General features: G+C 37.2%; 1 protein-coding gene across 1 annotated transcript in view; it reads left to right on the top strand.

The window, feature by feature from the left end:
* DYTN (dystrotelin) overlaps positions 1-14713 on the top strand; it is a 59267-nt gene that overhangs the window by 26540 nt on the left and 18014 nt on the right. The window contains exon 9 of the mRNA XM_056111973.1: positions 3471-3622. Within this exon, the coding sequence (XP_055967948.1) occupies positions 3471-3622 (152 nt within the window). The remainder of the gene's footprint in view (positions 1-3470; positions 3623-14713) is intronic.

Genomic DNA, 14713 nt, shown 5'->3' with positions numbered 1-14713 from the left:
GTCATTTCTGAGGTGAGACATTCCTGTAGGGTTGCAGTCTATGCTCAGCCCTAACACACAACTTCTGCCTGAGCTAATGGTGCTTCCCTCACCCCCTATCATATCCTCGCCCCCATCCCCCACCACTACACACACACCTGAAAAGTTCAAGCTGAATTGCTAAGCATTTAAGCTTTTCATAGAAATCAACTTTGTTTTTTGGGTTTTTTTTTTTTTTGCTTTTTAGGTCACACCCGGCGATGCATAGGGGTTACTCCTGGTTCTGCACTCAGGAATTAATTACTTCTCGTGGTGCTGGGGGTGGGGGGTGGACTATTTGGGATGCTGAGAATCGAACCCAAGTCAGCCACGTGCAAGGCAAATGCCCTACCCGCTCTGCTATCGCTCCAGCTCCTAGAAATCAATTTTGTATTCATAATTCATAAAGTCCAACTCACAAGTCATAAAGCCGCAGGATTTATTGAACCCAACAAAGGGTGGTGCAGCCGTACTTGGCCCAGACTGGGCAAAACTGTTCACGTGGGGAACATGACCCAGTAGGATCACAGTCTTGACTCTGCCTACCCCCCAAACAGACTAAAAGCCTCAACTAGATTCAACGGACTCCACCCTTCAGGCCTGATTTACTGTACAAACTGACAGGTTTGTCATGGCAACCAGCTTCAGATGGAAGAAAGCTCCTCTGACATGCGCACACCAGACTTACTCTCCAACCCGAACTGGAGGACACCAAGTACAGAAGATCCCCAGACATGCCATGTTGTGCCTGTAACTACTTTGTCACATAGAGATTAAGAACCGCATGTACTGAGCAAAGACAGGATGCAGTTGTCCTCAGGTGACAGCTGGGTACAACCATTCCTGAGAAAGCAGCTGGTGCCTGCCATCCCAGAAGTTACCACCCTGGATGTGAGCCCGGCCCATCAGACCGTGGTTTGGAGTAACCATCTGGAACCTGAGCTGGCAAATGCAAAAATCCCTCCACCGTTATAAAAGGTTAGCTTGTTGAACGGCTATTATTGGATACACATGAGCACAATCTCGAGTCACTGACCAAGTCATTTGAATTGTGACACCATGTCTACTCCCAGACCCCAGCAATTATGAAGTCTGAGCCAGAGTCCAAGCCAGCTAGATTTTGGTGCTAATGGCATCTACAAGGCCATAAATCCACAGTTGTCATCCAGCTGTACTCAAATCAGGATCATAAGCACCAGATAAAACTTGCAAGGAATTTAGAAAACCTCAAAAGGCATTTCTGGTGGACAGAACTCAGCAGAGCATAGGCAACTAGCCTGATATTGCTAATAGTAGCACTCTATTACAGGGTTCTTGTAGATGCAGTCTTACCATCCATGAAGTACCAGGAATAATAAAAAAAGGAATTCCGCTATGGTCACAGAGCCCAGGAAAGTCCAATTTTTAAAAGAAAAAGTGATCACATTAATAGATGCAGGAAAAGATTTTGACAGTAAGCATTTACTCATGATCTAAAAAAATCTCTACAAGATAGGAATAGAAAGAACAAGAATATATTTCAAAATAGTAAAGACCAGCAAGCCCATAGCCAACATCATACTCAACAGTGAAAAACTGAAAGCTGCCTCTCTGAGATCAGGTACAAGGCAAGTATATCTATTTTCTCCACTGCTATTCAATACAGTTTCGGAAGACCTAACCTGTGCCATCAAGCAAGACAAAGAAATCAAAGGGATCCAAATTGTTAAAAAAGAAGTTAAACTATCACTATTTGCACATGCTATGATAAGACTCCACTAAAACATATTTAGAAACAATGAATCAATATAGCAAAGCAGCAAGCTACACAGTCAGTGCACAAAAATATGTTGCTTTTATATATACAAATAATGAAATAAAATAGAAAGAAATAAAATCAACAACCTTGTTCAAAATTATGCCAATAAAGTCAAGTACTTAGGAATCAGCTTAAAAAGGATATGAAAGATATGGATATCAAAATCTTTAATCACAATTTGGTTGAAGAGACAGTACAGTGAACAGGGATCTTGCCTTACACACAACCAACCATGGTTCAATTCTCATCATTCCCCTACACCATCAGGAGTAATTGCTGGGTAAACCCTGGGCATTGCCAGGCGTGCTCCCACCCAAAGGAAATTTTAAATCACTATTGAAAGAAATAGAAGAGGATAGCAAGAAATTTTTTTAAAAAATTATATGTTCATGAATTGAAGGAATTAACATTGTCAAGAAGACCTTTCTGCCTAAAATTTATACGCATTAAACGAAATTCCCATAAAATTCCAATGCCACTCTTTATGGACTTATAACAAACTCTATGAAAATTTATATAGAATCATAAAATTCCCTGAATATCCAAATCCATTCTGATAACAGAAAAAGAAAAAAAGAAAATGGGAGGTATTGCACTCTCTGACTTTAAGTTGTACTATAAAACCATATTAATCAAAATTGTACAGTTTCATAGATAAGATAAACCCTCAGTTTTGTAATATGATATACCTTCAACCAATGAAAGAGAATTAAAATCACAGAGATAAAACCTTAGATTCTTGGACAATATATTTCTAACAAAATGGCTGCATGAATGAAGCAAGGATAGTCTCTTCAACAAGTATTTCTGGGAAAATTGGATATCTACATGCAAAATTAAAGATAAAGAAAAATGAAAGAAAGTAGATATCTCTCATAACATACAGAGAAGTTAATTCAAAATGGATTAAAGTTAACTTAGAGTAAGTTGAGATTTTCAAAGAAATAAGAATAGAGCTTATATATGACCCAGTGATTCTATTTTTTGGCATCTATCACCAATACATAAATACATTAATTCAAATAGATATGTGTACACCTATGACTACTACAACACTAAGCATAATATTCAGGATATGAAAACAATCCAAATGCCCAATGTGAAACGGCTGCATGCATATAGAAGTTGTGGTATACATACACAGTGGAATATTATGCAGCAAAACAGAAGATGAAATCTTGCAGTTTTCTGCAACATCCATGAAATCGGAGGGCATACTGTTAAGTGAAATATGTCACAGTGAAGAATAAATACTGGATGATGTCATGCATCTGTGATATAGAGAAGGAGAAACAACATAAGGTAATAGAACAATGACAAACCCCTGGCTTTGGATTACAAAACTCAGATGACCAAGCAGTGTGGAAAACGGAGGGAGGGGGAAAAGTTGGTCTGAAAGTAACATAAGGATACTGATGAGAGATTCTTTGGTATTTCAGTGGTGGTGAGGTACAATAATTTTGTACATCAAAAGCATGAATGTTAATATAAGTGATAACCTGTTGCCTAAACTACAATGAAAATAAATTATAAATTAATATAGAAATAGTCACCCCAATAATCAAAAACTTTCATGGTGGCCTTTCCCTCAAAAAAAGGAAAGTAGACTGTCTAGAATAATTCATCACCATTTCAATATTTTCCATCCCAACAGATGTCAGCAAAGGAGAATACAAAACTCCTTGTCAGTTCTCTCAGAAACAAACTGCTTCAACGGCATTGGAGGAGGACAGAAGCTGCTAGAAGCAGGCAGTGGCTGCTAGATCAGGGGAATCCAAAGGACATCGCTAACCAGGAACGTGTTCGGTGAGTATCTTTCTAAGTGGCAATCCTGCAGACTGGCAACCCAGGGACTAAGGGATGCCGTTATGCAGCCTGCACAGGGCACATACAGCAGCTTTTAGGATGTGAAAAATCAAATGAGGTAGATAAGGTAGGAGTGAGGAGGGAAATATGCTTTTCTCTGTAGAAATGACCTTTAATTTAATGAAAAGAAAAAATGTCTTCAGTGACCCATTCAATTATTGCAGTTATGCTACCTTTATTTCTTTCAACAAAAGACATCAGAAAATCACAGAAGACTTTAAATATTAAAGGATTTGAATAACTTTAATCTATATCACTTTCTATGTTTTGGTCTGCTTTTAAAATTTTAATTTCAACTATTTTTAATTTTGCCTTAACAATCTTGCTACAATTTATTTTATTTTTTGAGTTTTTCACAATAATTTATAATATTCAATATTCCAATACCAATTCCACCATCATTGTATCTTCCCACCCCCATCATTTCAAATTTTACCACCACCACCCAAGACTGTCCCCAAATCAGGTCCTAAATAATTTATTTTATATTGCTTATAACGAATTATGTGTTAAAAATTATCCAAAAGTGTTTCCTTAGGGGAAAATGTGAAGACTATTGAATCTTACCCTGTAGCCGTTTAGCCCTTGTATAAGAGATTGTTGTTACATGTCTTAACATGTAACAACAATAGTGTGCTAATTTATTTTTTTCTATCAAGATCTATTACCTTCTATCTTAACCCTATCAAATGTGGTATGCTACTCTAGGTACATTAGTGCTACTCTAGATTTCATCAGAGTATGAAATGAAATCTCACATGGCCAAAAATGCAGCTGTGTGCTCCAGGGATACTAAAATTTTAAATTGGGTGGTATAATTTGAGATGACTTTGGGATCTGGAAGCATCCCTGCAGGTTGCTGATCTCTTCTGAGATTTATTTGTGAGTCTCTGGATCATGGCTGTTAATGAGCTTATTTGGTGCCCAAGACAGTTCATGGGCATGACCTCAAGGCTCCCCAAAAAGATAAGGAAATGGGGGGAGGTCACCCATTCCCAATGCCACAGATTCTGGAAATTTCCTTCACAAAAGCCACATACATGAGTTTTTCAGAAGATTCATTCTCATGCATAAGGGGTTCATACCAGAGACTGTGGAGATTAGCCTTGAGCAAGGCAGTGCTTGGGTTCAGGAGGTTTTAGGCTGCCGAGGCTCTATTGAGGCTGGTGACGGGCTCACTCATCCCCCTCCAAGTTCCCTGGAAATGAGGTTCAGCCTGCCACAGCACTTAAAGACATCTCTGCAGCTTGTGGCTCTCTTCCAAGATTTATTTATAAGTTTTGCTTCAATTTTTAGACTTCATGATTTATAATATTGTTCACTGTAATGTTTCAAACATTCAGTGTTCCAATTCCACAAACACCACCATGTCAGTGTCCATAAACCACTGTTTCGGGTTCACTCCCAATCCCCAGTCCCCATACTGTTAGTGACTCAGTTCTATAGATAAAATCTCAGAGTCTGTTATCACTGGCTCTTTTTTATTCCCTTGCTATGTTTTCTATATCACACACATGGTATACATTGTTCTGTATTTATCCTCCCCTCTTTGATTCATTTTGCTCAGCATGATACCCTTCAGTTCCAATCATGTAGCAGCGGACTTCAGAATTTCTTTTTTTTCCTTTTAGCTGAGTAGTATTTCTATGTATATAACAGCTTAGCCACTCACCTGTTCTTAGGCTCTTGCATTGTTTCCAGATCTCCCCCATTGTAAATGATACTGTAATGCACACAAGGGTACAATATATCTTTGAGTTAACATTTTTAGGCTCTCGGAGTGTATGCCAATAAGTAGAATGCCTAAGTCAAATGGAAGCTCAAAACTATATTTTTTATAAAAAGGGAAAAGACACTCAGCATTCTATTCTATTTATATCTTAATTTTACCAAAACAAGAATTTTTCTCTAATACAATATTCCACTCTTCTTTTCACCTACATTAAATGAAGAGTATTTACTGCATCATTAAGTTTCAAAGTGTTTTTTTAATATCCTCACCATCAGCCTTATAAGGAAATGCTCCAAATTACAATTAACTCCTTATCATTCAACATTTTGGTTAGTTTCAAACTTTTCTCCTCTCTCCAAATGTTCTGTAGGCAATATTCCTACATATGTGTTTTCCTATTTTTTAAAAATATATTTTTTAATTATTACAGTATCATGAGTTTTTTAAACAGCCTTCCCTTCACTAGTGTACAATTTCCACCAGTAACTTCCCTCCCAATCTCTCTCTCTCTCTCTCTCTCTCTCTCTTTTCTCAAATGGGTATTGGGTAAATAATTTTTCCCATTCCATGGGCTGTTTTTGTATACTGCTCACAATTTCTTTCGAGGTGCAGAAATTTCTTAGTTTAATGTATAGCACTGTCCACTGTATAGCACTGTCTTCCCATTGTTCATTGATTTGCTTGAGCGGGCACCAGTAACGTCTCCATTATGAAACTTGTTGTTACTGTGTTTGGCATATCAAATACGTCATGGGGAGCTTGCCAGGCTTTGCCGTGCAGGCTCGTTACTCTCGGTAGCTTGCCGGGCTCTCTGAGAGGGGCAAAGGAATTGAACTGGGGTCAGCCCGGGTTGGCTGTGTGCAAGGCAAGCACCCTACCCACTGTGCTATCACTTCAGTGATAGTTTAATGTAGTCCCACATATTTACTTTTGGTTCCACTTGCCTGGTCAATGATGTTTTATCTTTGAAGATGCCTTTAACTACCAGGTCATGGAGGATTATGCCTGAGTTTTCTTCCATGTACCTTTAGGATTCAGGTCTGATGTTGGAGTCTTTTATCCATTTTGTTTTGACTTTTGTACATGGCATCAGAAAGAGGTCTGAGTTTTTAAACATGTTTTAATTATTACAGTGCCATATTTTAATTACTACAGCTTTGTAGTGCAGTTTGAAGTTAAGGAGAGTCATGTTTCCCGTTTCTTTTACCCTAAGATTGCTTTGGCTATTCACAGGGGTCAAAGGGGGCTGGGAGAGATAGTGGGTGAGCAGTGGGTCTGCTATTTTAAATGATTTTCAGGATTTAATCTACTTCTGTAACAAATGCCATGGTAATTTTTATAGTGCACTGAATCTGTATAAAGCTGTGGAGAGTATTGCCATCTTATCAATGTTCCTCTTTCTGAACCATGAACAGGACTGTACTTCATTTGTTTCCATTTCCTCCTGTCCTCTTATATCTCCTAGTAGTATTTTGTAGTTTTCTTTGAATAGAGAGGTCTCTTGTTGCACTGATTCCTAAGTACCTGATTTTTTTGAAGCAAAACTGTGTATCAAAAAGACAGATGGATCATTGTATAACTGAAACCCAAGCACAAAAATTTATGTCTATAACTGTACCTCATGGTGTTTCACTAATAAAAAAAGGAACAAGGAGCAAGGAACACCGCTTCTCTAAGTAGCATTGGGAAAACTGGTCAGCCATATGCAGTAAATGAACTTAGACTCCTTTCTAACACCATGCAAAATATCAAAATAAAAATGGATTAAAGACCTTAATATCAGACCTGAATTCATAACCAACATTGAAGAAAAATAGATAGAACTTTCCATGAAACTGAACCTAAAGAAGTCTTTAAGGAATCAATGTCATTGGATAAGCAAACAGAAGCAAGATAATCAAATGGCGCTATCTTACAGTAAGAAGCTACTGCACCTCAAATGAAACATGGACCAAAATATAAAGATACCCTCCACACTAGGAGAAATTACTTGCCCAGGACTCATTTAATAAAGAGTTGATATCTGAGATATTTAAAGCACTGGTAGAACTTTACAAGAAAAGAACATCCAACTCCATCAAAAATGGGAGGAGGGTCAAAATGTACAGAAACTTCCTCAAAAAAGACAATACAAATAGCCAGAAAGCACACAACAAATGTTCCACATCACTGATCCTCAGGGAAATAAGTCAAAATGAGATATTACCACACACCACAGAGAATGGTTCACATCAAAAACAACAAGAACAACCAGTGTTGGCGTGTATGTAGGAGCTGAGGGAGGTGTGAGTACCATCTGACCCAGCCTTTCTGGAAAACAACATGAACATTCTTCAAAAAACTAGGAATTGGGCTTCCATTTGACTCAGCAATTTCATTTCTTGGAATATACCCCAAGGGCCCAAAAACACAATGTGGAGAAAAGACATTTGCACCACTCTGTTCACTGGAGCACCATCCACAATAACCAAAATCTAGAAACAAGCCATGTGCCCAAGAACAGATGGCTGGATAGAGAAACTATGGTACACATGCATAGTGGAATATTACTCAACTATAGTAAAGTAAAGGCCCTCCCGTTGATCATCGATTTGCTTGAGCGGGCCCAGTAACGTCTCCATTGGAGACTTTGTTGTTACTGTGTCTGGCATATCGAATACGTCACGGGGAGCTTGCCAGGCTCTGCCGTGTGGGCAAGATACTCTCGGTAGCTTGCCTGCTCTCCGAGAGGGGCGGAGGAATCGAACTCGGGTCGGCCATGTTGGCTGCGTGCAAGGCAAACGCCCTACCGCAGGGCTGGAGCGATAGCACCGCGGTAAGACGTTTGCCTTGCACGCAGCCAACACGGCCGACTCAACTATAGGGAATGATAAAAATCATACAATATGCTGCTACGTGGATAGGATCTGGAGCATATCATAAGTAAAGTTAGTCATATGGAAAGAGACTAACACAGAATGATCTCTCTCAGAATAAGTAGCTTGTAAAGAAATATAGCAGGAGAACAACCTACCTATTGCAAAGGCAATAGAAACAAAGAACACGAGTACTAGTCATCCACAGGAAGTATGAGTGGTGAGGAGGAATAGGACTGGAAAGTCCTCACACTACAACAATGATGGAAGGAAGTGGTCAAAAGGGAAAAGGGAAAAGAAGGGGGTGCTTAAAGGTGGTAAAGCATTATGCATGAAAAAATAAAATACCTGGAACAAAACTGTCTCCAGGCATTTCTCATCTAAAATTTAAAAAAAAAAAAAGTACTATTCATGAAACCCTATCAGTAAACTACAGTGCCAAAAGTTATAAAGGAAACAAACAAACAAAAAGTACCTGTCACAGAGGCAGACTGCTGGGTAGAAGGGAAATGGTGGGAGAGAAGGTGGACACTGGTGAAGGGATTAGTGTTAGAACATTGTAGGCCCCAAACCCAATCATAAATAACTTTTTAGTCCATGGTGACTAAATTTTAAATTTTTTTATTTTTAAATTAAAAATGTAAATGTTTAAATTAAATTAACTTCCAAAGTTATCCCAAAGCACCTTCTCCAACTGCTGGTACTTAAAATCACCTGTCACATATATGATGACCAACCTATAGACTATTTGGTGGGGGTGAAGGTGGAAGACATAGCCTGCAGTCATACACCTAGATGCTCAGGGGTTGTTCTTGGCTCTGTTCTCAGAGTCACTGCTGGAGCTTGAGGACCCATTTGATGCCACAAATCAATCCCAGACTTTCCACATGCAAAGTATGCACTTGAACCCTTTAAGCTATCTCCCTAGTACCTACAGATGACTTTTGAAAGTCTTTATGACCCTCGTTTTTTAGGGAATTGATTCTTAAAATTTCAAATTTGAAAAACAAAGGAAAGGAATTGTTTCATTGTGTCCTTGGGTCTACAGTTATCAGATTTGGAGGAGAAAATAAACCAGAATTATTCATTTACTCCAATTTGCCTACTGGGAGTATAAGAAAGAATGGGTTTAAATCCGATTGCAAGAGCTTACTTTATAATTCTCTAATCTTTCTCAGTAATTTACAAGGACATTGCCATCTCATTGTTAGATCTGATTTCCGTGGTCATTTTGTGTCTTTATGATTTTTTGTAATTTAGTATTATTGTATCTTTTTAAAAGAAAATTTACTTATTGACTTTGCAATCAGATGCCATTCATTATCCATGTGTCACATTTACCCAGGAGATTGTTAGTAACAAATCCTTAAAGTCAGAACATTTGGATATAGTACAAGTAATTTAAATTTTTAACTGAAAATAAAGATACCAGGTGCAAATTTAACTATCTTCTTCGGGCTACTTATTTCACCTTTCCTTAGCAGGCCAACAATAAAATATCTCACAATGGTTTTACTAAATTCCTGAGATATTGCCTCAACTCCTACATTCTCAGAATTAAAATGAAAAAATCTACTGGGCCAGAATGATATAGTAGTGGGGCTGCATTCCATGCGGCCAACCTGAGTTCAATCCCTGGCACCACATATGGTTCCCCAAGTCTTGCCAAGAGTGATCTCTGCCTGGGCTACCTCTTCTACTTGTTTTAGTTTTTCCTCAAAATACTTCATCAGCATCTAACATTCTATATGTTATGTTTTATTGCACTAAGTGTTGCTACATTGCTCTATATTGTATTAATTTTGCTATCACATAAGTTTTATAAAGAGAGAAGCCTTATATTTTTCCCAGTTGAATAATAGCTCAGTTGAATAATAGCTTGAATGATGAAAGAAGAATTGATGGATAGATAAAGTGGACCAGGAGTTCTTTTCATAAGAAGCATGAAAGGGCACCATAAAGAGTGATTACACTGTGTTCAAAGAAGGTGTTGAAATTTGAACCTGAGACAGAGAGTAAAAAAAAACCCTCATTTTCAACTAACTGTGTTCATGGTCTTGAAAAGTCAGGTCAAGACTATGACTCCGTTTATTTACCTGATAATCTGCATTGGGTCCTTCTTACTGTAGGGTAGTATTTGGAATAAGTTGATAAGGAAAACTATTCACTTGGATTTTTCCCAAAAGTAACATATTTTTGTAAAAATTTTCACTTGTTCTTAGGTATTAATGAGTTCGGGAATTCTTGTTAATGGCAGACCTAGGAAAAATCAATGTAAAATAGCACTAATAATGTTATAATAAGTAAAAGCATATCTTTGATACCTATAAACTGCACAGTCCTCATCATCCTTTAAGGAACTAATGATAATTGCCAAGTGTTGAATTAATTTGTTGATTCAGCAAACTTTCTACATAATAAGCCTTTTGATGAAAATTCAATGACTTATAACAGTTTATAATAAGAATAACATCTATATGAAGGTATTGAAATATTTATTCAAAGATATATACGTGCCTCTAGTTCATGGAAGCATTTTTACAAGAACCAAGATATGAAAATAGCAGAAATCTCCATTAATAAATGATAGATAAAGATGTTATATATCACTGTATCACTGTATCACTGTCAACCTGTTGTTCATTGATTTACATGAGCATCAATTTACTGGTCCCAACCCTGAGATTTTAGCAGCTTCTCCTTATATTTCCCAACAACTGGAGGCCCTTTCAGGGTCAGGGGAATGAGATCTGTTATAGTTACTGGTTTTAGCACATCAAATACACCATGGGGAGCTTGCCAGGCTCTGCCTGTGTAGGCAGGATACTCTAGGTAGCTTACTGAACTCTTCAAGAGGCAAGATGTTCTATATATATAACATGTGTTATATATATATGTTATATATATATAATATATGACATGCCTCTCAGAAAGATGTTTTATATATGTGTATATAGATACATATACACATATATAGTGATATAATACTCAACCTTTTAAAAGGATGAAATATTTCTATTTGTGATAATATGGATGAACCTTAAGGATATTTGGGGACAAATAATACGGCCATACTTAGCAATTCTCAGGGCTTACTCCTGACTGCTCAGGGGTCACTTCTGGCAGTGTTTAAGGGAACTATATGTGACAGGGAGATTGAATCAGTGTCAATTTCATAAGGGCCTTAAAGCTCTGTACTATTTTTTCAGTTCAATCTTGAGAATATTATGCAAATTTAAATAAATCAAAGAAAGACAAATGACATAGACTTTTCATTTATATGTAGAATAAAATAAACAAAATAGGCACACAAAACAAAAATCATAAATTCAGAGAACATATCGGTGGCTACCATAGTGAATGAATATAGAATGGGAGTGGGAGAAATGGATGTAGAATATTAAGAGCTATAAATTTTCAGTTATGAAATAAATAAGCTAGGAGGAAGGAGAAAAACAGGGCTGTTGAAATACTTTATTACATTTTCTTATAATGTTTCTGTTTTGAATTAAAAATTTTTTCCATTTGGAATTTATCTTATCAAGGATCTTGTTTTTCTGTCTCTTAGATGAAAAGCCAATTAAACTATCGTTCCCTTACTTAGTAAAATACAATCTTATTCTCGTACAAAGTTTCTTTATATTCTTCAGTCATCTAATAAAATACATATTCTTATTTCCAAGTCTATGGGTTTATTCTCATATATCTACCAAATTATACAGTCATGTTATATTAGAGTGAGTAGAAAGTTGATGGACAAACATCCGAAATTGGAGAGGTGTTAGATGGAGAAGTTTGCGTAAAATGATTAGGAATTCAATTTGGGATGTCTTAAAACAAGTATCTCAGGTATCCATGTAGAAATGTTACAGAGTGTTGACTATTTGTGTCTTTAATTTGTGAAAAAAGCCACGATATTGTATGGATCACCAAGGAGAAAGAGAAGGTATAGAAGAGAAGAGAACCAAGAACCAAGGACTGAATCCTGCAATATCCCCACATTAAAAAGTTGCGGAGAAAAAGAAAAACCAGAACAGAATACTCAGAAAATAATAAATAAGGTGGGAGGAAATAAAAAGTTGAGGAATACTGGAAGACAAGAAAGAAAGTAACTTAAAGAGTAGGGCTGGATTTTACTGTGGCAAATGGTTAAATAAGAGCTGGCCTTTGATTTAGTAATGAGAAAATCACTGATGACCTAAAAAAATTATTTGGTATGTTGGATGGTAGTAGTTAAACAAAGAAGCAAACAACAAAACAAACTAGAGGCAATCGAAGAAGCAATAGGAAAACTGATAAAGTGAAGACAACCAAATAAGGAATTTTTTTCGGACCTCCAGTGGCACAATTGGTTAACACAAAGTACTTATATGGCAGTACGTGCAAAAAATTTTTTTCTAGGACATTTTATTGTAGGGAGAACAAAAAGAGAGTATAGATGGTAGACTGACTCAAGTTAAAAGAATTTTTGTTCTGATGGGGAAAATTACAGCATTTTGAGAAATAAGAAAATGAGCTTATAAAGAGAAAATAATTTGGTACAAGAGAAAAGAATAGCTAGAGCAATGTCATTTAAATGTCAAGAGGAGTTGAAATCTAGCATATATCAGGAGTAATTGCTTTTAGAAACTGGTATCACTAAACTTAAAAAAATATAGACAAGATTTGTCCTTTGATTCTTTTTCGGATCTTCGGTATATAGCAATAAGAGCAGCATACTAGGTAAATTCTGATAGACACTATAGACATAGAGTGTTGGATAATATAAACCAGAAACAATCTAAAGGTCAACCAATGGAAAAATTGTGCCCATATGTGATGCAAACATGCAAAGAATTTACTTAAAAGCAAATTTTAGCTTTCAATCAGAGGACATTTATCATCAATATCTGTCTTTTAAAAAATTATGTTGTCTTAGCACCATGGTTTGCAACACTTAATGGAACAGTTTCATGCATAAAACATTCCAGAACCACACCCTTCAGCAAGAATGTCTGCTTCTAGCCATCATTGTCTCCAAGTCATTGACCTTCCCACCCCTTTCCCCCCAACCCCAGCATCCTGTTCCTCTGCCCACATTAACCCTCATGGTAAGCTTCCCACTTAAAGCTGTTCATAAATGTTTATAAATGGTTTAGTGAATGTCAAAAATAGTGCGAAACAACCCTAACATATTGAATTTGTCATTGTTTGGGTAGATACAGTGCATGTCAGCCAGAAGATATGCAACAAAGAAATTATGGCTTATACTGTTTTTCCACTAACATAATGCTCACAACTTAAACATGCATTTAAGTATACCACAGAATAATTCATTCTTTCCTATATTTCACTGCATTTTGTAGAAATAATCACACTATGTCAAAAATGATTACACACGCGTCTGTTCTTTAGATGTAAAGTCTCTGTGAGCAGGCAGTTAACTGTTATTTTAAAATCTTTTTATGGGTAATAACTCAAGCTGATAGGATGCTTTGAGATAGCTTTAGAAGAAGGGAATAAAGCTAAATGGGATAGTATAAAATAGAATTTCTGACCTTAAACTAGTTTGCTCTATTCTTTCAGATATGGCATTTTAAAAAACACCTGCAATTAGAATCCCAAGTATCTGACTTGGACAAGATGACCTGGTGGATTTTCTATAATCACACAGAATTTCTTTGCATTCTCATTTCTAGATTGTCAAGAAGGGGAAGAATGTATTTTTGATTGCTATTATTGGCTAACTGGCTCTCTATCAACTATAGAGTTGGAAAAGAGCACAGAGAGAAAAAGTTGGGTTATTTTATTTTATTTGATTTTGTGGTCTCACCTGGCAGTGCCTAGGTTTTATTCCTGTCTCTGCTCAGGAATCACTCCTAGCAATGCTCAAGGGACCATTTGCAGTGTCAGGGAATGAACCCAGATCAGCTGCCTTCAAAGCAAGCACATTCTACCCATTGTACTATTTCTTGGACCCTATTGCTATTTTTTAATATATATATATATATATATTTTGCTTTTTGGGTCACACCTGGCGATGCACAGGGGTCATGCACTCAGGAATTACTCCTGGCGGTGCTTGGGGAACCATATGGGATGCTGGGAATCGAACCCGGGTCAGCTGCATGCAAGGCAAATGCCCTACCTGCTGTGCTATCACTCCAGCCCCGCTATTTTTTTAATATTAAATGTTAATACCTGATTTAGCATTTGTTAAAAAATACTTCCCTTAAAGGAAGCTCAGAGAGAAAAGGGAGCACCAAATAAAGGGTGTTGGGAGGATCCTCCCAGGATGGGAGAAGCATGCTGAAAGTAGACTATAGACCAAACATGATTGCCACTCAATGCCTCTTTTGCAAACCACAGCACCCAAAAGGAGAGAGAGAACATAGGGGAATGCCCTGCCACAGAGGCAGGGTGGGATGGGGAGGATGGGAGGTGGGAGGGATACTAGGATCCGTG

The sequence above is a fragment of the Sorex fumeus genome, unplaced genomic scaffold (genome assembly GCF_029834395.1).
Source record: "Sorex fumeus unplaced genomic scaffold, SorFum_2.1 ptg000014l, whole genome shotgun sequence".
NCBI classification, from domain to species: Eukaryota; Metazoa; Chordata; class Mammalia; order Eulipotyphla; family Soricidae; genus Sorex; species Sorex fumeus.
This window is presented reverse-complemented; position numbering and strand designations above follow the sequence as displayed.